This window comes from Neomonachus schauinslandi, chromosome 6 (genome assembly GCF_002201575.2).
Source record: "Neomonachus schauinslandi chromosome 6, ASM220157v2, whole genome shotgun sequence".
NCBI classification, from domain to species: Eukaryota; Metazoa; Chordata; class Mammalia; order Carnivora; family Phocidae; genus Neomonachus; species Neomonachus schauinslandi.
Window position 1 is genome coordinate 458,181 of NC_058408.1, and position 27,492 is coordinate 485,672.

Below are 27,492 nucleotides of genomic sequence, written 5' to 3' on the forward strand. Positions count from 1 at the left end.
GCTGTGCTCAGAAGTGTACCTAGGGATGCCGGGTGGCTCAGTCGGTTGAGCGTCTGCCTTCGGCTCAGGTCATGGTCCCGGGGTCCTGGGATCGAGTCCCGCATCGGGCTCCCTGCTCAGCAAGGAGCCTGCTTCTCCCTCTGCCTGCCGCTCCCCCTGCTTGCGCTCTCTCTGACAAATAAATAAAATCTTAAAAAAAAGAAGTGTAGCTACCATCTGTCCCCATACTACCACGTTCCCTACAGAGTGACTTTTATTCCCATGACTTATTCCATAACTAGAAGCCTGTATCTCCCACTCCTCTTCACCCATTTTTGCCTATCCACCCCCACTAACCTGGCAACCATCAGTTTGTTCTCTTATTGATAGGACTGATTGTGCTTTTTGCTTATTTATTCATTTGTTTTGTGAAATTGTATGGAATCATTGGTCTTTCTCAGCCTGACTTATTTCACTTATCATAATAGCCTCTAGGTCCATCCATGTTGGCACAATGCTATGATCTCATCTTTTTTATGGCTAATATTCCTGTGTGTCTGTGTGTACATACGCATCACATCTTCCTTACCCATTCATCTTTTGATGGACACTTAGGTTGCTTCCATATCTTAGTTACTGTAAATAATGCTTCAATAAACATAGGGATGCATACATCTTCTCAGATTAGTGTTTTCATTTTCTTTGGTTAAATACCCAGTAGTGGAATTACTGGATCACAAGATAGTTCTATGAGGAACCTCAATATTGTTTTCCAGAGTGGCTGCGCCAATTTACATTCCCACCAACAGTGCACAATGGTTCCTTTTTCTCCACATCCTAACACTTGCTGTTTCTTCTCTTTTTTTAGTCATTCTGACAGGTATGAGGTGATCTCTCACTGTGATTTTGATTTCCCTGATGATGAGTGATGTTGAACGTCTTTTCATGTGTCTGTTGGCCATCTGTAGGTCTTCTTTGGAAAAATGTCTCTTCAGGTTCTCCGCCCATTTTTTAATTGAACTTCGTTTTTTTAGTGTTGAGGTATATAAGTTCTTTATATATTTTGGACATTAAACCCTCATCAGATATATCATTTGCAAATATCCTCTCCCGTTCCATAGTACCTTTTGTTTTGTTGGTGGTTTACTTCACTGTGCAAAAGCTTTTTATTTTGATGTAGTCCCAATAGTTTATTTTTGCTTTTGTTTTCCTTGCCTCAGGAGACATCTAGAAAAATGTTCAATGTCATTGGCTGATGTCAGAGAAATTACTGCCTACGCTCTCTTCTAGGATTTTTATGGTTTAAGGTCTCACATTTAGGTCTTTAATCCACTTTGTGTTTATTTGTGTGTATGGTGTTAGACAATGGTCCAGTTTCATTCCTTTGTATGCAGCTGTCCAGTTTTCCCAGCACCATCCATTAAAGAGACTGTCCTTTCCCCATTGTATATTCTTGCCTCCTTTGTTGAAGATTAATTGGCCATATAATCATGGGTTACTTTTGGGATCTCTAGTCTGTTCCATTGATCTATGTATCTATTTTTATGTCCGTACCATACTGTTTGGATTACTACAGCTTTGTAGCATATCTTGAAATCTGGGATTGTGATACTTCCAAACTTTGTTCTTCTTTCTCAGAATTGCTTTGACTATTTAGGGTCTTTTGTGGTCCCATACAAATTTTAGTATTATTTGTTCTGGTTTTGTGAAAAATGCTGTTGGCATTTTGATAGGGATTGCATTGAATCTATAGATTGTTTTAGCTAATATGGACATTTTAACAATATTAATTCTTCCAATCCATGAGCATGGAGTATCTTTCCATTTGTTTGTATCATCTTCAATTTCTTTCATCAATGTTTTATAGCTTTCAGAGTACAGGCATTTCACCTCCTTGGTTAAATTTATTCCTAGATATTTTATTCTTTCTGGTGCAACTGTAAATGGCGTTATTTTCTTAATTTCTCTTTCTGCTACTTCATTATTAGTGTATAGAAATACCACCGACTTCTGGGTATTAATTTTGTATCCTGCAACTTTACTAATTCATTTATTACTTCTAGTATTTTTTGGTGGCATCTTTAGGATTTCCTATGTGTTGTATCAGGTCATCTTCAAAAAGTGATAGTTTAACTTTTTTACCAATACGGAAGCTTCTTGTTTCTTTTTCTTGTCTGATTGCTATGGCTAGGACTTCTAATACTATGTTGAATAAAAGTGGTGAGCGTGGGAATCCTTCTCTTTCTCTGATCTTAGAGGATCTTCTATCTTTGGTAGAATTCACCTGTGAATTGAGTATGATGTTAGCTGTAGCTTTTTCATATATGGTCTTTTTTATGTTGAGGTATGTTACCTCTATACCCATTTTGTTGAGAGTTTTTATCATTAATGGATATTGAATTTTGTCAAATGCTTTTTCTGCATCTGTTCAAATAACCATGATTTTTATCATTCATTTTGTTGATGTGGTATATCACACCGATTGATTTGTGAATATTGAACCATCCTTGCTTTCCTGGAATAAATCCCACTTGATTGCGGTGAATGATCCTTTTAATGTATTGTTGTATGTGGTTTGCTAATATTTTGTTGGGGACTTTTGCAGCTATGTTCATCTGTGATATTGGCCTGTAGTTTTCTTTCCCTTTTTTTTTTTTTTAAAGATTTTATTTATTTATTTGAGAGAGAGAGAATGAGAGACAGAGAGCACAAGAGGGAAGAAGGTCAGAGGGAGAAGCAGACTCCCCAGCTGAGCAGGGAGCCCGATGTGGGACTCGATCCCGGGACTCCAGGATCATGACCCGAGCCGAAGGCAGTTGCTTAACCAACTGAGCTACCCAGGCGCCCCTTTTTTTTTTTTTTAAAAGATTATTTATTTGTCAGAGACAGAGCGAGAGAGCACAAGCAGGGGGAGCGGCAGGCAGAGGGAGAAGCAGGCTCCTTTGGCTAGCAAGGAGCCCGATGCGGGACTCGATCCCAGGACCCCAGGATCATGACCCGAGTCAAAGGCAAACGCTTAACCGACTGAGCCACCCAGGTGTCCCGTAGTTTTTTCTTTTTATTTATTTTTTTTATTTATTTTTTATTTGAGAGAGAGAGAATGAGAGACAGAGAGCATGAGAGGGAGGAGGGTCAGAGGGAGAAGCAGACTCCCTGCCGAGCAGGGAGCCTGATGCGGGACTCCAGGATCATGACCTGAGCCGAAGGCAGTCGCTTAACCAACTGAGCCACCCAGGCGCCCCTTTTCTTTTTATTATTATTATTTTTAAAGATTTTATTTATTTATTTGACAGAGAGAGAGATAGAGCAGGAACACAAGCAAGGGGAGTGGAAGAGGGAGAAGCAGGCTTCCTGCCAAGCAGGGGGCCCAATGCGGAGCTCGATCTCAGGACTCTGGGATCTTGACCTGAGCCAAAGGCAGACAGACGCTTAACGACTGAGCCACCCAGGCGCCCCTCGTAGTTTTCTTTCTTTATGGTGTCTCTGTCTAGTTTTGGTATCAGGGTAATCCTGGCCTTGTAAGACATATTTGGAAGCCTGCCTTCCTCTTCTATTTTTTGGGATAGTTTGAGGAGAACAGCTATTAACTCTTCTTTACATGTTTGGTAGAATTCACCTGTGAATCCATCTGGCCCTGGACTTTTGTTTGCTGGCAGTTTTTTGATTACCGATTCAATTTCATTACTAACAATCGGTCTGTTCAGATTTTCTATTTCTTTCTAATTCAGTTCTGGAAGATTGTATGTTTCCTTCTTTTTTAAAAGATTTATTTATTTTAGAGAGAAAGAAAGGGGTAGGGGGAGAGGGAGAGAGAAAATCTCAAGCAGACTCCCCACTGAGCTCAGAGCCTGACATGCAGCTTAATCTCACAACGCTGAGATCATGACCTGAGCCGAAACCAAGAGTTGGACACTTAACTGACTGAGCCACCCAGGTGCCCCAGGGAGACTATGTTTCTAAGAATTTACCCATTAAATGGATACTTTATTAAGTTAGCAAAGAACTTTTGTCCTAAAAATATAAAATAATGTATCTATACACTTCATCCTATTTCTCAAAGAACTCTCACCTAAGAGGTATAGTCAAGACTGGTATTATTCACTCCAGTATACAGAGAAGTTGGATCCTATTACAGATGAGCAAACTTGTTTTAGGAGAATAAAGCATTATCAAAGGGTAGGTTATTTTCATGTGGCACACAGTGTCTATCTACAACAGTGACTAAGTTGCAACTTGAAGTAGAGTTGAGCAATCATTAAAAATATAAGCAAACCGGGTGCCTGGGTGGCTCAGTTGGTTAAGCGACTGCCTTCGGCTCAGGTCATGATCCCGGAGTCCCTGGATCTAGTCCCGCATCGGGCTCCCTGCTCAGCGGGGAGTCTGCTTCTCCCTCTGACCCTCCCCACTCTCATGTGCTCTCTCTCATTCTCTCTCTCTCACATAAATAAATAAAATCTTTAAAAAAAAATATATATATATATATAAGCAAACCATGCCTTAGTATTTCTTCATTGAACTAGTCAATCATATTTATTATTGAATACTATGAAAATTGGGGCGCCTGGGTGGCTCAGATGGTTAAGCGTCTGCCTTCGGCTCAGGTCATGATCCCGGGGTTCTGGGATCGAGTCCCGCATCAGACTCCCTGCTAGGTGGGGAGCCTGCTTCTCCCTCTTCCTCTGCCTCTCCCTCTCTGACTTTCATGAATAAATAAATAAAACATTGAATACTATTAAAATTAAACATTCCTATGTCGAGGGGCGCCTGGGTGGCTCAGTTGTTAAGCATCTGCCTTCGGCTCAGGTCGTGATCCCAGGCTCCTGGGATCGAGCCCCGCATCGGGCTCCCTGCTCAGCAGGAAGCCTGCTTCTCCCTCTCCCTCTGCCACTCCCCCTGCTTGTGTTCCCTCTCTAGCTGTGTCTCTCTCTGTCAAATAAATAAAATCTTCAAAAAAACAACAAAAAAAATTCCTATGTCTAATGGCAGTATCCTCTTAAATAATGTGTATATAATTCAATTCAACAAGTATTCACTAATGGCCCACTGGGGATATAGTAATAAAAAGACAAATAAGGTCTTGCCTCACAGTGGAGCTCACGGTTTGGGAAAGACAGATTTGAAGTAGGTAAAGAGTATAATGGGCATCACAAAAAGGCACAGTACAGTGTGCCATTCAAGCCTCTAATAGAAGAAATAGAATTAAAGGTTTCACAGAAGGCCTCCCTCAGAAAGCAGGACAGAGATTATTCCTTTTTCCTAGATACATAGTCCAAAACTAACCAGATCAACTGAATTGGACTGATATGTAAAAGGACAAATTGAGAACTATACCACATACTGAAACATAATATTGATAACAAAGGTAGAAAACACATATTCTTTTAAGCAGGTAAAAGGAAAAATATATGACCAAAGCACTACATAGAAAAGGAAAATCATCGGGGCGCCTGGGTGGCTCAGTCGTTAAGCAGCTGCCTTCAGCTCAGGTCATGATCCCAGGGTCCTGGGATCGAGTCCCACATCGGGCTCCCTGCTCAGCGGGAAGCCTGCTTCTCCCTCTCCCACTCCCCCTGCTTGTGTTCCTGTTCTCGCTGTCTCTCTCTATCATATAAATAAATAAAATCTTAAAAAAAATATATTTAATAAAAAAAAAAGAAAAGGAAAATCATCATCTTACTTCCTTTCCTTTAAGGGCAGTTTTCATCCAGGGGAGATCTGATCTGTGGACACTCAATAAATACAAAATAAGGCTGGGAATAATCATAAAATAAAGAACCTAATGAAATGACAATGAGCCACAGCCAAGTACTTTCACTTAATTAGGTAACTAAGATGATTCATCCACTGAGAACAAATGAAATATGCTTGAACTGTATGTTTAATACTTATGCTACATAATGTGCAATAAGGCCAACTTAAAATGCAAATTTTAAAATTAATAACTTACCTTGCTTCTTTCATTAGTGTTTATTTTTCCCCCTATGGGTGCCTCCTTATCCCAAGAGACACTGACTCAGGATTTGTCAGTATCTATTAGCAAGAACCTGTAGACATCAATTTTAGCTCCTGAAGGATTCAAATACGAATGCATACCAGGCTCAACTTTTGTTTTGAACTGCCACCTGTCATAATGTCCCAATTATAATGGACCAATCCTTAAGGCCTTAAATAATGATTGTTATGCTGAAAATCCTTAAGTATAAAGGTTAAAGATGACTAATCTCCCCCTCTACGATAAAGTTTTCTTTCAGAGGTTTTCAAAAGAGGCCACACTAATATTCAATATCTTATTCAGGGTCGTGTTTACAGGGATATATACACATGTAAAAAATCAAACAGTACTTAAGATTAGTATACTTTATGTACCTTACTATACATATTTTATACCTCAATAAAAAAGAAGAAATAAAGGGGAATATCTAAAACTTGCTGATACAACTTAAAGATATTCTGTGGCAGAAACATGAGGGAGTAAACGCCCTGATACTCAGGTTTGACGACAGAGCTGGTAAATAAAGAGAACACAAATATAACTGATCTTTAATAGAAATCACAGATAGCTGGGAAGCCTCTAAGTGGATACAGTGGGTTCCATGAAAAGATATGCCAGTTCCTTACCATGAAATGTCTCACCTTTAGAGGTTCATAAGCAGCAAATGTGGCACTGCTCTCCAAGTACTCTTCAGACTCAGTCACACTCACTGTTACCAGGGTATGGCCTAGAGATTTGGCTGCTATATGTATACTAGAACAGTGTGTTGGCCCAGGTCTTTGAACACCTGCAAATCAAAAACATGACTTCATTAGGGTAATAAGCAGTCAGTTCTCAAGGGGATCAGTCTACAGAAATAGAAGAATTTTAATACATTAAAAGACATCTTGATCTTGCACACTAACTACTAGGCCCCAGTTTATATCAAATCGATATAAAAATCTGTTCCTTCTATTAACAGATATATACCATGTAAGACACAATTTTATGTTCAGTGAGGATACAAATATGAGCCAAGATCCTAACTTCAAGGCATATATAGTTTAGAAGGCGAGAGTGAACATTTACATAAATTAAAGAATTTGTAGAAAATGATAAGCAGTATAGAGGTCTAGAAAACAGAAAGATTACTTCTAGTTGGAGAGGTCAAGGAAAATTTAGATATGTAGAAGATAGTATCTCAAACTGATGAATGAGCAAAGACAGAAATATAAATGAGATACACATGAGTACATGAAGGAGCTATACAGGAAATTTTAACTTAAATAGTCTGTTTAGCTGGAGCCATAATTAAAGGAAGCCAAAGTATGACGTAGTATTTCTTTATGAAAAGTAGATTGGGTTATCTTGTAGAGACCTTGAACATTAAACTAAAAGGATTCAGCTCTATTCCACTGGTAAGGAGAAACTTCTCACATTTTTTTTTAAAGATTTTATTTATTTATTTGAGAGAGAGAGAGAGAGCACATGAGTGGGGGGGAGGGTCAGAGGGAGAAGCAGACTCCCTGCTGAGCAGGGAGCCCGATGCGGGACTCGATCCCGGGACCCCAGGATCATGACCTGAGCCGAAGGCAGTCGCTTAACCAACTGAGCCACCCAGGCGCCCTCACATTTTTTGAGCAAGAAAAGTAGTATTGAACGTGAGCTTCAGGGATGCCTGGGTGGCTCAGGCGGTTAAGCATCTGCCTCTGACTCAGGTCATGATCCCAGCGTCCTGGGATCAAGTCCTGCATCGGGCTCCTTGCTCAGCGGGGAATTTGCTTCTCTCTCTACCTGCCACTCCCCCTGCTTGTGCTTGCTCTCTCACTCTGACAAATAAATTAAAAAAAAATCTTAAAAAAAAAAAAGTGAGCTTCATGAAGGTCCACCTCCTAGCCACGGATTATCAAAGGTGAGCAACAGTTAGGAGGATACTGTTATATTCTAGGTGAGAGATAGTGAGGGCCTAAAAATTAGGAGACACACCTTGAGAACTGAGAAGAGGAAAGAGATATTATATAGTATACTTAGTAAGGGCAAGGCAGAAGTCCATGTTATAGATGTATTGCGAGAATTAAAAGAGTTAATATATGAAAAGTATTCAGAATAGAGCCTAGCAAATAGTAAATGCTGAGTGAATGTTATATGCTACTACTACTATTATTACTGATTAAAAAACAATGGTAATCACGATCACACACGATAATCAATAACAGGAAATGATGTTAGTCTTTACAGATAACTTGTTCACATTCTCCTTTTATTAGAAAAAAATACTTTTTTTGAATAAATTTAATAATGGTACTATAGCCATCCTAGAAAGAGGTATGATATATTTAAAGAAAGAGGAAAAGAGCTCAATACCTTCATATGAGCTGAAGGAATGGCCACAACACTTCTTTGAACATGTTATTCAATTGCTGGGCTTTTGTTTCTAAATTACATTATAACGAGGTAGTTGACAGAACAAATAAAAGCATTATAAAGAAAGGTAATATGTGAATTTATTTATTTTTATTTTTATTTTTTTTAAAGATTTTATTTGTTTATTTGACAGAGAGAGACACAGTGAGAGAGGGAACACAAGCGGGGGAGTGGGAGAGGGAGAAGTAGGCTTCCCGCCGAGCAGGGAGCCTGATGCGGGGCTCGATCCCAGGACCCCGGGATCATGACCTGAGCCGAAGGCAGACGCTCAATGACTGAGCCACCCAGGCGCCCCGGTAATATGTGAATTTAGACTATAATTTGTAATTCCTGAATTGATGATTGGTCTTCTCATTCAATGACAAAGAAAGGAGAAAATAAAAGGCCTACTCTTACCTTCCTTGAGAAGAGTAAAGACTCCTTGCTTATCCATGTTCAGATCCAACAATAAATGAGAGCAGTCTGTGAACATGATGACTTCTTTGTTCTCCTTCTTTACATGATACATTGCAATGGGGATTTCTATAATCTGGCCAATCTCCACATCAGCATGAAATGGTAACAGCTCCATTTTGTTCAGTTTCAGGACATATATCTGGAGATAAAAAAATTTAATCTTTCAAGAAAGTTATGTTAGGGGCGCCTGGGTGACTCAGTTGGTCGGGCATCTGCCTTTGTCACCTGAGCCGAAGGCAGATGCCCAACCGACTGAGCTACCAGGCGCCTCACATTCCTTAAATATTTAAAGACATACATACATAAACATATATGTATGTTTTGAATACAAAACTATGTATCATATACCAAGTGTGTGTTGGGGGGTGGGTGCTGAGCATGTCACTCGTTTCATTCCTTCATCAGCTGATTCCTCTAAAGCATCTAACACCAAACAGCAGGAGTGTGGCAAATGATGGCTAGTGCCCAATTCTCTTAGTTTTTTAGGTGAAGAAGGGTTTTTACATTCTTAAAAGGTTTTAAAATAAACAACAACAAAGAATAGGAGAGTATATATGTGGTCTACAAACACTAACATATTTACTATCTCGCCCTTTACAAAGTTTGCTGACTTCAGATACAGAGCACTTCCTTTTTCTTGACATCTTTAAAAAAAAAAAAAAATCTTTTGTCTTTGCTATAGATTGAATGTTTGTGTCCCCCCTCAAATTCCTATATTGAAATCCTAATCCCCCAATGTGATGGTTTTAGGAGGTGAGGCCTTTGGGAGGTGATTAGGTAGGTCATAAGTGAAATTAGTGCCTTTATTCAAGAGACCCCAAAGAGCTCCCTAGCCCTTCACCATGTGAGGATACAGCAAAAAGACAGTCTTCCATGAATCAGAAATTTTCCCTCACCAGACACCAAATCTGCTGGTGCCATGATTTTGGATTTGCCAGCCTCCAAAACTGTGATAAATACATTTCTGTTTATATTCCACCTGGTCTGTGGTATTTTGTTATGGCAGCCCAAAGGGACAGTTTTTTTCTGTCACTTTCTACGCTTCTTCTGCTAGTTCATCTTGTTCTGCCTATGTCCCTTATAATGACACATAGTACTCAGAGTCTATCTTCTCTTCTGACTACATGCTCTTCCCGGGAAATCTTAACCAGTTCCAAAACTTCAATGACCAACCATATACTGATAATTCCAAATTTTTGGAATTTTTTCTAATCTTTCAGTTGTACTTCAGAGCCCTATTTCCAATTACCACCATTCACCCAGACGCTCCACAGGTGAACCACACTGAATGTATCCAAAACTTGAATTCATCATCTTCCTCTTTTTCCTTTTCCTGTGTTTTCTATCCACCTAGCTGCCAAAGTTAGAAATGCCTATATCTAAATCCTTCACTGTTGGGGCACCTGGGTAGCACAGTCATTAAGCATCTGCCTTCGGCTCAGGTCATGATCTCGGGGTCCTGGGATCGAGCCCCGCATCAGCCTCCCTGCTCGGCAGGAAGCCTGTTCTCCTTCTCCCACTCCCTCTGCTTGTGTTCCCTCTCTCGTTGTGTCTCTGTCAAAAAAATAAATAAAATCTTTAATAAATAAATAAATCCTTCACTTTTCCCCAACCCACTGGGCATCAAATCTGACTATGTCTACCTCCAAAATAACCCTCCATTTTCCCTTTCTCTCTATTCTCAATACCATATTACTAGTTCAGGCTTCACTGGACACTTTGCCTTCCTTTCTCTATCAGTTGATTTTAGTCTACTAGTATACAGCACCAGCAATTATCTTCTGTTCCTTCCTTTTTTTAAAAAATACAGTTGTTGTCTGACAGAAAAAAAAAAGATACTTTCTAAACACAAGATTTACCATATTATTAACCTTAAAAAAACCTGTATTGGTCTACAGTAGGGGATCAGCAAATGTTTTCTGGAAAAGGCCAGAGAGCAAATATTTTAGGCTTTGGGGACCACATGGTTTCTGTGGCAACCCCCAACTGTGTAGTTGTGGCTTGAAAGTGGCTAGAGACCATATATAAATGAATGAGGTCAGTTGTGTTCTGATAAAACTTTATCAAAAAAACAGCAGGTTGACTGTGACTCTTAGGTCTTAGTTTGGCTCTATCTTTCAAAGTCTTGTTCAAGTTCTCATCTCTTCATAATAGTCTCTGATTAGTCACATCTACAAGGATTTTTATTTTATTTTAAGATTTTATTTATCCATTTGACAGAAATACAGAGAGAGCACAAGTAGGCAGAGTGGCAGGCAGAGGGAGAGGAAGAGGGAGAAGCAGGCTCCCCGCTGAGCAGGGAGCCCGATGCAGGACTCGATCCCAGGACCCTGGGACCATGACCTGAGCCAAAGGCAGCCACTCAACCAATTGAGCCACCCAGGTGCCCCCAAGGATTTTTATTTTATAAATAATACTTTTACTATACAATTTAAGTAGCTCTCAATCATATACTGCTTTAAAATAACTCACATCATTTCCTTAAAGTGTTATTTAACTTCATGTGACTAGATCTTCCTATCAGAATTTAGATTCTTTAAATTTAGTAGAGATGATATGTTATGTTTCTTTGAATGTCCTATGATACCTGGTATGGTGGTAAATGTCTTAAGGGTACTCAGTAAATGTTAACTAAATGATAATAAAACACTAAGTTTTTCAGGGAACAACATACATGAACATATATTAGAAGTGGGGGAAAAACAGTAATGTGGTTATATAATATAGTGAAAAGGAGTTTTCAATCTTTAGGAACAGATTGACAAACAAATATGAGATCAGAAATAAAGTTACTATGAAGGTCATATATATGATAATGACAAAACACAGTAACAAAAATAAATAATATTAAGTATTGAATATATTCCAAGCATTGAGGTAAAACATTATCTCATTTAATTCTGACAATAACACTTTGAGGTAGATATTATCATTATCCCCATTTTAGAGACAAGGAAACAAAAACACCCATTCAGTAACTCACTATTAAGTGAAGCAGGATTCAACACAGGTCCAGGAATATTTAAGGAAGATGAACTTCCAGACTGAATCTGAGCATCATTTTCAAATACCCAATTTGGACTAGAAAGATTTTTTAAACATGTTCTGTACTTAAATTTAGACAGCAATGTCTCAGGGGTTATAATAAGGTTCTTTGGAGAGTTGTTTACCTTAATTTCTCCATATCGAAAGGGATTTTGTACATCTCGGGCCAAAACAGTACTGTTCCCCCTGACCTGACCTGCAGTCACCACTCCTTTAGTGGTCACCATGGCCACTGTTTCATTAGAAGAGGTCCAAGTGAAGTTGCCACTGCCACCCTCTACCTGTGAAAAAATACAACTTTATATTTAACTGCCAAAGAAGGAAAATGGAATTTAAGTAAAGATGTAAAACCTGGTGAAATAAGAAATAAGAAATAAATAAGGTGCCTGGGTGGCTCAGTCAGTTAAGCATCTGCCTTCGGCTCAGGTCATGATCCCAAAGTTCTGGGATCAAGCCCCGCACTGGGCTCCCTGCTCAACAGGGAGTCTGCTTCTCCCTCTCTCAGCTCATGCTCTCTCTGTCTCTCTCAAATAAATAAATAAAATCTTAAAAATAAATAAGATAATAATAAAACTATATAACAAATTATTTCTGGACATATTAAGAAGCTGTGATGCTGGGGTGTCTGGTCAGCTCACTCGAGAGTGACCCTTCATCTCGGGGTTGTGAGTTTGAGCCCCACACGGTGTGTGGAGATTACTTAAATAAATAAAACTTTTTTAAAAAAAGAAACTGTGATGCTATAGTAAAGTAGCTAAATGGGCAAGGGAAAATGAAAGGAGGTTATGTAACTGGCAGTATCACAAAATATCAAAAAGAGCACAAGGGAGCTTGACAAAAACTTTACAAAAGTCACAAGTAAGGGATACGAGGAAGAGAGAAAGTACAGCAAGTCTTGTTAGGATGATAGTGTTCAAGAACATGACTTAGTTACCACCAGAAACTGAATTGTATTATTAGGATCAGGGGGAGATAAAAATTAACATTAACCAAATTTCAATAAATTAACAGAGAAACTGACTTATCTCTTTGTAAATCTTCATATAATAGGACACCATACCTGTACTTTATACCGATATAATATTCCCATAGGATGATGAGGAAATGCCAGAAAGTTGGGTGTAAGCTTGATGGGAAAATAAATCTTGACTTCTTGCTGATGTATGATTGGAAATTTTATAGGCTGAATATTTTTATTCTATAAGAGCAGAAAAAAGGAGCAAAATAGATTTTATAAGGACTCTTTTTATAATCCATTTATATTCAAAGCATCAGCAAAATGTGTGCTATTGAATTACTCAACCAGTTTCTTTCTATAAAAGAAGTAAATAAATGTTCCTACTCATTAAAGAAACACAGCTACTATAGTTCAGTAATAATGAGGGGTGCCCGGGTAGCTCAGTCAGTTAAGTGTCTGACTCTTGATTTCAGCCAGGTTATAATCTTAGGGTGGTGTGATTGAGCCCCACGTCAAGCCCCATGCTCAGTGGAGTCTGCTTAAGGATTCTCTCTCTCCCCCAGCCCCTCATTTTCTCTCTCTCAAATAAATAAAAATCTTAAAAAAAAAAAAAAGAACCATATGATCATTTCAATAGACACAGAAAAAGCATTTGAAAAAGTACAATATCCATTAATGATAAAAACCCGCAACAAAGTGCGTTTAGAGGGAACATACCTCAACATAATAAAGATTGTTTATGAAAAACCCACAGCTAACATCATCCTTAATGGGGAAAAACTGAGAACTTTCCCCCTAACTCAGGAACAAAAGCAGGATGTCTACTCTCACCACTTTTTTTCCCAAGGTTTTATTTATTTATCTGAGAGAGAGACAGCGCAAGCAGGAGAGTGCGTGCAAGAGAGCACAAGCAGGGGGGAGCAGCAGAGGGAGAGGGAGAAGCAGGCTTCCCGCCGAGCAGGGAGCCCCGTGTGGGACTCCATCCCAGGACCCTGAGATCATGACCTGAGCCGAAGGCAGACATTTAACCGTCTGAGCCACCCAGGAGCCCCTCTCACCACTTTTATTCAATATAGTATTAGAAGTTCTAGCCACAGCAATCAGACAACAAAAAGAAGTAAAAGGCGTCCAGATTGGTACGGAAGAAGGAAAACTGTCACTATTTGCAGATGACATGACACTATATACAGAAAACTCGAAAGATCCCATCAAAAAACTTCCAGAATTGATAAATGAATCCAGTAAAGTTGCAGAATACAAAATCAAAATATAGAAATCTGTTCATTTCTTGGGGCGCCTGGGTGGCTCAGTTGGTTAGGCGACTGCCTTCAGCTCAGGTCATGATCCTGGGGCCCTGGGATCGAGTCCCGCATCGGGCACCCTGCTCAGCGAGGACTCTGCTTCTCCCTCTGACCCTCACTCCGCTCATGTGCTCTCTCTCTCATTCTGTCTCTCAAATAGATAAATAAAATCTTAAAAAAAAAAAAAAAAAAAGACACTGTGGGGATGCTAAGAAATGGGTTTGAGAGATATTCAGAACTGACACGGCATTCGATATTGTACTGAATTGAATGTAGCAGGTGATGGGAAGAAGGACCACCCTTGGGGTTTTACCTTAAACAACCAGATGAAAGGATCCATGGAGAATGGAAGTAATTTGGCAGGCTATTAAAAACCAGAAACTCATGCATTTTAGAGACAGTAGAAACAGATTCATACTTTATCCTTTTACCCAGTAATTCCATTTCTGACATTATACCATATGAAAATTAACCAAAAGAAAAATAATTTTACAAAGAAACTCAGTTATGGCATTTACAAGAGTGAAAAATGGAAATAATGCAAAAAGTTCATTGTTAATGGCATGGTTAAATAAATTGATATATTAACCCTTTGGATTTTCAGACTAGAAAGTACTCTATGTAAGCCTGACAACACATGGAAATGTGCACATGAAATAATTTTTTAAAGGAACTTCAAATGGTATATATACACAATGACCACAAATGCAGACATGAGCAATAACAAAGATTGCAGCAGAAAATCTGTACAGGTATAAACCACCAAGTATACTGTTTATCAGTTTCTTTTTCATCTTTATGAAAGATAAAGCTGGAATATGCCATGTATCTGCCTACAAATCAACAAGTCAGCCAAGCCCCATCAGTGTTCTTGGGATTCAAAGACTGTCCTTTTAATTCCTACCTGGTAAATGATGGAAGTCAGGGATGCATTTATCACCACGACACCACTTTTCAGGGCTTTTACTACATGGTAAGATCCATTCACAGTAGTGAGCTGCTCTTCAAAGTACTCCCTTAGGAACTGGTACATAATCCTGAGATTCTGAAAATTAGCCCAATAGCAACACAAAACTGAGATGTTTGTTTGTTTGTTTTTCCCCTAAAGCCATCTTAATCCCAAAGCATTAAAAAATAAATAAATAAAAAGTGTGGCTATGCACTCTGGGGATGAATAAAAACAAAACCTCAGCTCTTCTCATGGAGATCCTAAATTGGAAAGATGTAATTTTAAAATGGTACTTGAGAGATCCACTTAACGGCAAGTGATCAAAAATAGAAAGTCAAAGTTTATATAAATTTTGGTATAATTTTTGCCATTCCATAAGTTGACATTTTTCAGGGAAAAACATCCAAAAGGGCACTGGAGGGTGAGTGCAGCACTGTTGTCTGGGACTCCACTGTTCCTTGCACCACTGCCAAACAGGTGACCAGCTCTGAGGGAGTCCTAGAATGAGACATCCTCCCAAGTGTTTTGGCCTTCTCTTCAACTCTTTTATATAATTCTGACCAAATTATATATTTTACTTCCAGTTTAGCTTTCCTCAAGGACAGAACTATTTAATAATCATAATAAAGTAGTAACTTTAAAAGTAAAGTCTGGAAGCAAAAGAAAAAAAGCCTTCCTAGCCAGAAAGGGTGGCCCACTCAAGAAGTTATCCATACACGGGGCTAGAAGAATACAAAAGACACTCACATCTGAAATATAGACCTTTGTACTGCTTCTATCAAACACTTCTACTGTAATGACATACACCTGTCCCACCTCTAGACTCCATCGGTCTCCAGGTTGAACTGTGAAATCTATACACAAATCAAGAAACAAAAATATCAGAAGAGGCCATTCATTTTCTACAATGAATTAAAAAATACAAACTTATAAAAACTATTCAGTGAGCAAAACTTGCTAATAGATGGAGATGATTTCCAAAGTTGATCCTTTAGTTCCATCAAATTGAATAATTTGGGATTCTAAAGATCCTGGCTTAACTTAGTTCATCTCAGGTATAAAGAAACACTCTCACTTATATCTGTATACAAAACAAACCACAATATTGCTCATTCCTAATGTGTCAGGCAAGATTTGAGCTTCTTTCAGTCAGACCAGTTTCATATAACCTAAGGACATTAGTCTTCTTTTTTCTTTGTATAAAGTCTCTTTTTCTAACCCAACATTGTATCACATGGGTCTTCATATTTTTTCACAATCTGTTTCAAGATGCTTCACTCTTGCAGACAGCATGGAACCATAACAATGCGAGAAAACATGTCAAAGGAAGGTTAAATTTAAAGGTTCAAGAAGCACTCTGGTTTCTAATGCACTCATTTTAATGAAATAGTTTAAGCTGTTCAGCTTTCTGAAAATCATTCTCTAAAAATATCTAAAAATCCAGGGGTGCCTAGGTGGCTGTCGGTTGGGCGAATGATTCTTGATTTCAGCTCAAGTCATGATCTCAGGGTCGTGAGATCGAGGCTCAAGTTGGGCTCTGTGCTGGGCGTGGAGCCTGCTTAAGATTCTCTCTCCCTCTCCCTCTGCTCCTCTTACCCCACCTCTCTCTAAAAATAAATAAATAAATACCTAAAAATCCAGGCTCTACAACATATATGGTGCAATTTGGGAGTCCAGACACAGATCGCATATGGACATCTTAATTTTTGGTTAAGGAAATCATATGAACCAGAGTTGGGTGAAAAAAGAAATGTGAGCTACCAAAGAAAAAAAATAATAAATGCACAAACAGAAACAAACAAAAATCCTATCTTTTATTATCCTTTGGAAAGCAAAAACTTAAATGTGTACACTTCTGAGAAAAGTCTGAGGTACTCAGTCATAATAGGAATCAGGTATTCTTGAATTTCAAATTTAAGGGAAATGGAATGATAGAAAAAAGATCATGCTCTATGCTTTTAATATGCATTTAGCTGTAGAACTCTTCCTCCAAGTAAATTCTTATATAAGGGGCCCATTATGGAAAGCAGGACAAAGTGGCATCACTCTGGCTGTTGAAATGAACAGTGGTGGATGCCTGGGTGGCTCAGTTGGTTAAGCGACTGCCTTCGGCTCAGGTCATGATCCTGGAATCCTGGGATTGAGTCCCACATCAGGCTCCTGGCTCAGCGGGGAGCCTGCTTCTCCCTCTGACCCTCTCCCCTCTCATGCTGTTTCTCTCTCTCTCTCAAATAAATACATAAATAAATAAATAAATAAAATCTTAAAAAAAAAAAGAAAAGAAATGAACAGTGGTGATGAAGAGGGAGGAGGGGTATGACTTGCCATCCAGCCCAGCAATTTGCCTTGGGCTCTGCAAACAGTTTTAAAAATCACTAGTTAATGGGGCACCTGGGTGGCTCAGTCATTAAGCATCTGCCTTCGGCTCAGGTCATGATCCCAGGGTCCTGGGATCGAGCCCCACATCGGGCTCCCTGCTCCGCGGGAGGCCGGCTTCTCCCTCTCCTACTCCCCCTGCTTGTGTTCCGTCTCTCGCTGTGTCTCTCTCTGTCAAACAAATAAATAAAAATCTTAAAAAAAAAAAAATCACTAGGGGCGCCTGGGTGGCTCAGGTAATGATCCCAGGGTCCTGGGATCGAGCCCCACATCGGGCTCCCTGCTCGGCAGGAAGCCTGCTTCTCCCTCTCCCACTCTCCCTGCTTGTATTCCCTCTCTCACCGTGTCTCCCTCTGTCAAATAAATAAAATCTTAAAAAAAAAAAATCACTAGTTGATTTTCCACTATCTATGGTAAATCTTTATTACCAAAATGTTTTCTCTTTGTCATGAAAGATACTCCTAGTCACTTATACTCCATATTACCCACTATCCCTTCAGTTAAATTCTAGCAAAAATACAAACTTATTCTGTTATTGTCCTATACAGAATCTAACTAGGAATATACTTCCCTCTCCAAAATATACTACACCCAAAAGCTAAGAAGAAATATATAACTGAGATGACTGAACAGAAAACACTCATACAGGGGCGCCTGGGTGCCTCAGTCGTTAAGCATCTGCCTTCGGCTCAGGTCATGATCCCAGCGTCCTGGGATCGAGCCCCACTGTCGGGCTCCCTGCTCAGCGGGGAGCCTGCTTCTCCCTCTGCAGCTCCCCCTGCTTGTGTTCCCTCTCTAGCTGTCTGTCTCTGTCAAATAAATAAATAAAATCTTTAAAAAAAAAAAAGAAAACACTCATTCAAAGTACACTAATTTAAGAGTTGTAGTAATTCAGTCATGTGCTAGATTACAATTTACCACTACAGTAATCCATCGTGATACTGGAAGTAAAATCATATTTAATCCACTTGAGGGATCAAACTTTCAAAACTGCCTCAATATTCCAAATGAGCTATTGATATATATAAAATTGATATATCAATTAAAAATTACTTTTCTGTAGTCATTAAAGCAAATCTTTGAGAGACCGTACAGGCACCTCTGTGCCAATCTAGGTTTGATTCTGATATATACTCTAATACAACATTCATAAAATGTAAGAGCTAGAAGGAAATTCAGAGACACAACATTCCCTCCACTTTACAGATGAGGAAGCAGATCTGGATAGATCTCTAAACGAATTCATTCCTCCTCTGTCAGAATAAGAGATCTTCCACCTAATCCTTCCATCTGCTCTGCATCTCATTTTCTCTTGCCCCTCAGAAACCTTGTTGCATCATCAACTGACCCTCCTTTCTCCCCTATCTCTGCTCTTTCTCTGTTTACTTACAGACATGTTCAAGTCTCTCTTCTCTTAAAAAAGTTCTCACATCTTGGGGTGCCTGAGTGGCTCAGTAGGTTAAGTGTCCAACTCTTGATTTCGGCTCAGGTCATGATTTCAGGGTCATGAGACTGAGCCCTGCCGTGTGGGCTCTGCACTCGGTGTGGAGTCTGCTTAAGATTCTCTCCCTCTGCCTCTGCCCCTCTCCCTCCTACTCATTCTCTCTCTCTCAAATAAGTAAAATCTTGAAAAAAAAAAAAAAAAAGAATTCCTCTTTTTCCATATGAACCTTAAAAGCTGGCATTACATAGTCTCTGGTCCTCTTCTCCTCTCACTCTATATACTCTCCCTAAGTGATTTTTGTCTGCAACAGCTTCAACTATCACCTATCTATAAACTGATCTCTCAAATATCTTTCTTTATCCTGAATCTTTCTCCTCCAGATGCATAGTAAAAATATCTGCTGGGGGCACCTGAGTGGCTCAGTTAAGTGTCTGCCTTCACTCGGGTCATGATCCAGGCCCTCTGTCCCTCCCCCTCCTTCGTGGTCTCTCGGGCGTGAGCTCTCTCGCTCTCAAATAAATAAAATAAAATCTTTAGGGGCGCCTGGGTGGCTCAGTCGGTTAAGCGTCTGCCTTCGGCTCAGGTCATGATCCTGGGGTCCTGGGATCAAGCCCCATGTCAGGCTTCCTGCTCCGCAAGGAGTCTGCTTCTCCCTCTCCCTCTGCCTGCCGCTCTGCCTACTTGTGCTCTCTCTCTGTCAAATAAATAAATAAAATGTTTAAAAAAAAAAAATCTTTAAAAAAATAAAAATATCTGTTGGCATGTCTATCCCACAGGTACTTCAGGTTAACTTGTGAAAAACTAATCTAGTTTTCTTTTCCCTTAAACCTGCTGCTTCTCTGGTTCTCTACCCAATCTCTGTGAACAGTACCCACCAGCCACTATGGTGCTGGAAGACACTATGGTGCTGGAAGGTGCGGGAAGAAATTGTGAATAGTCACCATCCATATCCTCAAGGGAGACATGTAAATAGATAAATATATTTTAATAGCTACTACTTTGGAATAAATAACAATATGAACTGAGAATATGAAAAAAAAAAAGGTCGTATAGTGTGCCTGGGGAATTTGGGGAAGTACCTGACACACAGCTGGGGCTCAAATATTGAATGACTTAGTTTGTTTTATAGGTACTATATCGTATCTGTTGACCAATGTCCTATGCACCTTAAAATGACTAAGAAACAAACAACTTTGGACCAAAAACCCTCCTTAATATGTTTTAGACAAGTAATATAAATAGTAACTAATATGATTATACAAGGAATACTGTACTTTTCTAGCCTCCTAGGTGCCACATAACTTACTCCCTCCCCTACTCTACCTACCACCTCTCCTTCTTTCCCGATTCTCGGCACTTCAGCCTCAATGCTTTCTTTGCCCATCTTTAAACATGCCAGACATGCTCCTGCTTCACAACCTTGGCGATTGCTATTTCCTCTTCCTGGAGCTCTTTCACCCAGGTATCTGCATGACTCACTGCTGCAGTGTTGCCTTATCAAAAAAGACTTTCCTAACTACTCTGAGTAAAATAGCAGTCCACATCCCCAGCACTTAGAACAATGTTGAGGATATTGTAGGATTGTAAAAGATATTTGCTAAATGAATTAATTTCTTCCAGGTTCAAATATTCAAAAATAGGAAATATTTCAAAATCAAACATTGAGAAATGGAGTCCAAACATTTCAATTTTCTGGAGTTTATATCTTCATTCTGTTTTGTTTTCTTTGACTGTAACAGAGCTCTAAATCTTTTTGTTCAGTCCTTACAGAGCAGGTTTAGTCAATTTTTAAAAATTATTCGCAACTCAATTTAACAAATATTAATTAAGCATCTACTGCAGACAATACCATACCATCTTTTCTCAATTATTCACGTGGAAATGGGAAAGAACAAATTAAATAAAATCCACACAAGTTTCTTCAAGCTGTTTTCCCCAGTCTCTTTATGATTTAATTGAGGTTGCAAATAACCACTGAAACCAAGTTCCAACTATTCTTTTCCCCACCTACCCTCTGCTAGAAATTATGACTATAATAATTTATAATCCTTTGTTAAAAATAAAGCCTATACCAAATAAGTATAATCTTAGCAAATTACTTTACCAAGGAACATGTCTCACATGCTCAAGGAAACACAGATTGACAGCTAAAACTTGAAAAGGATACTTTTATGGACAAAGACAAGGTTAGTTTGGCCCAGTTGGACAGCAGTCACCATAGCTCTTTTCTCATCCAGTAAAGCCACTTTCCCAGAAAGAGACCAGTTACATGCAACTCTGTGGTCTTGCAATTCCAGTGTATAGTGTTCTAGGGGAAACCCTACCTCTGTAAGACATAAAGATACATAAATGTAACAAGAACAGCCACTTTTTTTTTTTTAAGATTTTATTTATTATTATTTTTTTATTCTTATGTTAATCCCCATACATTACATCATTAGTTTTAGATGAAGTGTTCCATGATTCATTGTTTGTGCATAACACCCAGTGCTCCATGCAGAACGTGCCCCCCTCAATACCCACCACCAGGCTAACCCGTCCTCCCACCCAAGAACAGCCACTTTTACACTGTTGTAAAGGACAACAGCGTATTGTTGGATTATACGAGGAAAATCAGGAAGCAGGCCTAAGTAAGAGTATGATCTGCTTATACCTCCCTTCACACTATGATGAATTTTGACATAGCCATTTGGGGGGGTACTATGTGAGTTTATCATTGGTATTGCTTGCATTCTTAAAAACCAGTGAAGTGAAAGTAGTAAGAAGGATCCCCACCAAGGAAGGAAGGAAAGGACCAATGTTAAGGGAGCCAACGCACACTTTATAAACTCAGTGGGACGTCTAGGGTCAACAGAGTGTTTTCAATGAATGAACTGAGTTTCTCAAGAAACAACTTTTGCAAAGATCATTCAAGTCCCTTCTGGTAAAATTTCCTCACTTGCCCTATAAAACCTACTAAATATTTGGTTGTTGTTTTAACAGAATTCAGATGCCTATAGGCACTGGCGCTAAGCATTCGCCTATTCCAAGACATGGGGACTATCTCTGTCCAGTATTATCTCAAGTATAGCAATTAAGGAATACTTTATCACAAAATCCAAAAACACAAAGAAGTATTTGTATACATAAGGTGGAATTGCTTCTCTTACTGTCAGCAGGAAGGATTTGGGAAATGTTAGTCTTAGGAAAAGATAAATCACCTTACCTGTCATTCTTCCCTGCACCATTTTTGCAACTTGGTATTTAATATATGCTCCTACTAAGAGATAAATATCATGGGATGGTATAAGAAATATATTCTCCAAAACTAGCAGACGTATCAATGCTGCTGCCACTTTCTAGAAGAGGAAGGAAAAAAAGTAGGTTCCGTAGGCAAAATCCTGAAGGTCATCTCCCTTGTTAAAAGTTTACTTCTTATAAGTCTCTTTTAAAATATCTTACAGAGATTTAAAAATGCTTTCCTAATCACAAATCATAATTTCAGTTAGCCTTAAAAAGTGACTGTGAATCTTAATACTATACTGACTTTCTAAGTCACTCAAACTAAGAATATAAAATGACAAGGCTCCTAAAGCAGAAGAGTTGGTAAATAAAAAGGCACATGTGTAGAAATGCAAGGGAAGGCTTAACTGGATGCCACAGAAATTCTTCTACCCAGCCTCCAGTTAATTCCCTTTCCACTACTCTCTACCCTTGCTGAACACCTTGATTGTTGTGAAGACTGACCCGACACAAGGCTGGTAGGCTGTTCTCTATGATGTCCACACCACGTCCCTGATATTTGAATTAGACACTCACCAAAAGACATAGATTTTTCTGAAACCTACTTACGCCATTTGCACTTTTAATTATAATTACCTTAAAAAATAAACAAGTGCGAAGAGAGCTGTTGTTTCTACAAAAAATTTAAATGTTTTGAAAAGAAGGCCAAAGCAAGCTGCTAAAATGTACAGCTAGCAAAGTTAGGTGTAGGTGAAAAATGTAAAAGATTATGGAAAAATCCAGGCGCCTGGGTGGCTCAGTCGTTAAGCGTCTGCCTTCAGCTCAGGTCATGATCCCAGGGTCCTGGGATCGAGTCCCACATCGGGCTCCCTGCTCGGCAGGAAGCCCACTTCTCCCTCTCCCACTCCCCCTGCTTGTGTTCCTGCTCTCGCTATCTCTCTGTCAAATAAATAAATAAAATCTTTAAAAAAAAAAAAGATTATGGAAAAATCCTTGAAAAATATAGAATTCGGTACTCAAACTGCTTCACACATGTCTAATTTTTCACTTGAGTATAAAATGAAAAATGAAAAACTAAAAGAAACAAAAAGAAAGAGAAAGTAGGAACTGCAACAGGTGTAAGCGTGAGCATACATGTTTCTAATCCGTGAGCTCATGGTCAAGGAAACATCTTGGGCCTACACCAAAGGACGGGTGAACAAACTGCACTTACCCATTTTAAGAGAAACACCAGCTGTGTGTGTAATTATAATTAGGTAGTAACAGGCTTAAAGAAGACAAGTTTTTTTTATGTCTACCTACTTCAAATGACTTTTCAATTAAATGACCAACTATTGGTGGCTCAGTCGTTAAGCGTCTGCCTTCGGCTCGGGTCATGATCCCGGGGTCCCGGGATCGAGCCCCGCATCGGGCTCCCTGCTCAGCGGGAAGCCTGCTTCTCCCTCTCCCACTCCCCCTGTTTGTGTTCCCTCTCTCGCTGTGTCTCTCTCTGTCAAATAAATAAATTTTTAAAAAATAATAATAAATAAATAAATAAATAAATAAATAACCAACTATTGACCCAAATCATATCAGGTTAAAGGGCTTCTACTATAAATAAATATAAGGAATAGTATTTTTCACGGAAAAGGCCCTTAAATGAAAGTTTCAAAGTTTATGGCACAAACTTTTTTACCTTATAGAATGGCTCATAAATTCGAACTTTTACAACAGCAGCACCAGTTCTGATCCCAGACACCAAAATCATATCTCCTTGTTTCTCTTCTTTTTCCATCTCAGCTATATACACTGGGGGAGAATATTCTGCTTCGGAGTATTTCAGAATCCTTAAGAGATAAAATAAAGCTTGTTTCTAGTGCAATCAAGTAATGAGTCATCTTCCAAAGGGCCCTAAGAGACTTTAAACATAGTCTCTTCAATGTCTATATAGTGTAAAAAGTCCGAAAATTTGTTTTCCATGGGCGCGTGGGTGGCTCAGTTAGTCAAGCGTCTGCCTTGGCTCGGGTCATGATCCCAGGGTCCTGGGATCGAGCCCCACGTCGGGCTCCCGGCTCAGCGGGAAGCCTGCTTCTCCCTCTCCCACTCCCCCTGCTTGTGTTCCCTCTCTTGCTGTGTCTCTCTCTGTCAAATAAATAAAGTCTTTTAAAAAAAAATTAAAAATTAAAAAAATAGGGCGCCTGGGTAGCTCAGATGGTTGAGCGTCTGCCTTCGGCTCAGGTCATGATCCCAGAGTCCTGGGATTGAGTCCCGCATCGGGCTCTCTGCTCCTTGGGAGCCTGCTTCTCCCTCTCCCACTCCCCCTGCTTGTGTTCCCTCTCTCGCTGTGTCTCTCTGTCAAATAAATAAATAAAATCTTTTAAAAAAATTTAAATTAAAAAAATCTGTTTTCCATAAGGATTAGATAGAACAAAAGTATTTAATGTGCCTCGGGCTAAAACTGTGTGGTACTAAAACTTGGGACTGTGTGAGAGCTGTTTCTTAGTACTGAAGACAAAATTTCATACTATCATCCACTCACTGTATTCCAGCATGTGCAGATGGCATAAACAACAAAACTGCCAGAAGACACACCTGGCTCAAACAATTGTATAGTCCTGAGCTCATGAATTCCTCTGCGGTGGTTCAAATTAAACAATCATAAAAGTACCTGCACCCACACCATGTCATTCTATCAAAGACATTTCCCCCCGGTAAATTTATCTGTTCCAAAAAAGTCCAGACAACAGCATTATCAAAGCCCATACAAATAGTTGCTGTTCAGTGTGCCACCCAAAGGCAGATGTCTCCTTCAAAATCAGATGGTTTATGTTTGGTTTCAATGTTACCTAATTTTGCTAGACAATTCTTCTCTTGTTGTTTCGTTATCCTGGGCAATGCTCCACTCAAACATCATCCCTGCCAAACTACTAAAAGTATTTCCTATAAAGCAAGCCAAAAGCAGACAGGACAGAATCACATATTCAAAAATATTCAGGTATCTTTAACAAGAAAGAGAAACCTACCTAGAAAATTATATTTAGGCCTCCTTCATTAACAAATAGAAGCACTACCATTAAGAATTTAAAACACATATACCAGGAAGATCCCTACACAAACAATAAAAGTACTGTTGCTACACAAACTTTCTGAATGCAGAAAAGACTCAAGCTGATTAACTTCTGGCTGACAAAAGTTATGCCACTCTTTCTGTACCCTTCTACATAAAGGCCACCATACAGTCTACCTCAGGGTTGACAGGCATCCTTAAATCCTGGTCCCTTCAACAAAAATTTTTATGAAAACTAGATTCCAGAATATTTCTAATATTCATTGTTCAGATTTAAAAAAATTATCATTTACAATGGTTTACAAAGAAAGTGGCAATAAATTTAAATGTTTTAAATACCATATTACACATTAATATGGTACACTAAAAGCAATATAAAATCTGTCTCAAGAAAGATAAAATTATAAATTTTTTTCAAAGGTTAACACATAATTCCCCTGGCTATAGAAAGTGGACTGACCAAAACAGAGCTAGTAATAAATTCCACACAAATGTTCTTAATGGCTGATTTAGGGACCATCAGCAGAAGCTCCGGATATTTAAGAAAACTTCTGAGATAACCAATAATTAAATATAGCAGAAAAATTTTATGAAAGTATGTAGCTAATACATTGAACCATACTCATAATTATCAATTCCTCATGTACATGAACTTCATATAAAAAAAATAAATACTATTTCTAATCTACTTTTATCTCTCAAGTTGCTTTTTTTCCAAGTACTAAACACAAAGGAGTATTACTTTATTTTAGGTAATTTTGTTGAATCTTCTGAGTCCCTTACCTTCAGCATCCAATGCCCTCACCATCAGTTCCAGTGGTGAATCATCTACATAGAGTTCCCGGGTTCGAGATATAATTTCAATGCTGTCTATCACATCAACCTTAACATCACAGCGCAGTTCATGGTCAGTCACTATGATGAACCCAAAAACTTAGAATTTAATTCAATAGGTCATGAATCTATTAAATGTCTCAAACACTCAAAAGCTTATTCTATATTATAAAAAAGAAAGGCTATAACAGTTGCTTTCAACCTGTGGAAGAAAAGAGCATAATGAAAAATTCAAAAGTCTGTTTATAAGGGACAATAGACCAGGGCGCCTGGGTGGCTCAGTTGGTTAAGCGTCTGCCTTCAGCTCAGGTCATGATCCCAGACTCCTGGGATCGAGTCCTGCATCGGGGTCCCTGCTCAGCGGGGAGCCTGCTTCTCCCTCTGCCTCTCTCTCTCTCTCTGTCTCTTATGAATAAATAAATAAAATCTTTAAAAAAAAAAGAGAGAGAGACAACAGACCAGTCATTCTCAAACACTGATCTATAATAATATTTTCATTCATCCATGGAAAAATGAGAAAGGTAAGAATCTTAACATAATGAGTAATAAAATTAAATGTATTCACTTTGAAGGAATATATTTTAGGGGTACCTGGCTAGGTCAGTCAGTGGAGCATGCAACTCTTGATCTTGGGGTTGTGAGATTGAGCCCCACACTGGTAGAGATTACTTAAAAATAAAATCTTAACCAGCAAAAAAAAATAAAAATAAAAATAAAATAAAATAAAATAAAATCTTTAAAAAATAATAAAGGAATATACTTTATTATTATATTCTGAGCTTTGAAGTATTAAAGTTTTTTCTTTTATGAAATTATGGCATTAGATTTTTTTTAATGTATTTGTTTCAGAAAGTAAAAGGGTGACAACCATATGTCAGTCCTACCAATAAATTTTTCTCTCTGAGGTTAAAAAGCCTGGCAACAATGTATTAGACCCAACCAGAGCTCTGGTCAATATAGCCACAGTGAACTTCAGAAACACAAAAAGAAACAGTATAGAATGAAAGGAGGATGAAATAAAAACTGTTTTGTACTATCTTTTAACAATAACCCCACCTCTCATATTTACCATGTGTTAGAGAACTGCCTACATAGCTGTCTCATTCTGCTGTTATAACTGTGTATTTTTTTACTTTTAGCTTCATCTACAAGAAACAAAAGCAAAGTAACTACCACTACAATACCCAAAATTACCAATGGACATCAAGGGTAAACCCTGTTCCTAGCTGTGGATCCGCTTTTATGGAATTTTTATTTATTTATTTATTTTTTTAAATATTTATTTATTTATTTGTCAGAGAGAGAGAGAGTGCACACAAGCAGGGGGAACGGCATGCAGAGGGAGAAGCAGGCTTCCCACTGAGCAGGGAGCCTGATGCAGGGGTTCGATCACAGGACCCTGGGATCATGACCTGAGCTGAAGGCAGACGCTTAACCGACTGAGCCACCCAGGCAGTCCTACTGTGGAGTTCTGATGGTGATTTTCT

The 27,492-nt window shown here is 38.9% G+C and overlaps 1 protein-coding gene across 1 annotated transcript in view; it reads right to left on the reverse strand.

Annotated features, from left to right (window-relative positions):
- NUP210L (nucleoporin 210 like) overlaps nt 1-27,492 on the reverse strand; it is an 80,652-nt gene that overhangs the window by 44,815 nt on the left and 8,345 nt on the right. The window contains exons 3-14 of the mRNA XM_044916000.1: nt 25,955-26,086; nt 24,951-25,044; nt 23,801-23,951; nt 22,109-22,241; nt 21,071-21,229; nt 16,713-16,781; nt 15,831-15,937; nt 15,039-15,179; nt 12,936-13,073; nt 12,001-12,156; nt 8,771-8,969; nt 6,613-6,758 (exon numbers count right to left, since the gene is read on the reverse strand). Of these exons, the coding sequence (XP_044771935.1) occupies nt 6,613-6,758; nt 8,771-8,969; nt 12,001-12,156; nt 12,936-13,073; nt 15,039-15,179; nt 15,831-15,937; nt 16,713-16,781; nt 21,071-21,229; nt 22,109-22,241; nt 23,801-23,951; nt 24,951-25,044; nt 25,955-26,086 (1,625 nt within the window). The remainder of the gene's footprint in view (nt 1-6,612; nt 6,759-8,770; nt 8,970-12,000; nt 12,157-12,935; nt 13,074-15,038; nt 15,180-15,830; nt 15,938-16,712; nt 16,782-21,070; nt 21,230-22,108; nt 22,242-23,800; nt 23,952-24,950; nt 25,045-25,954; nt 26,087-27,492) is intronic.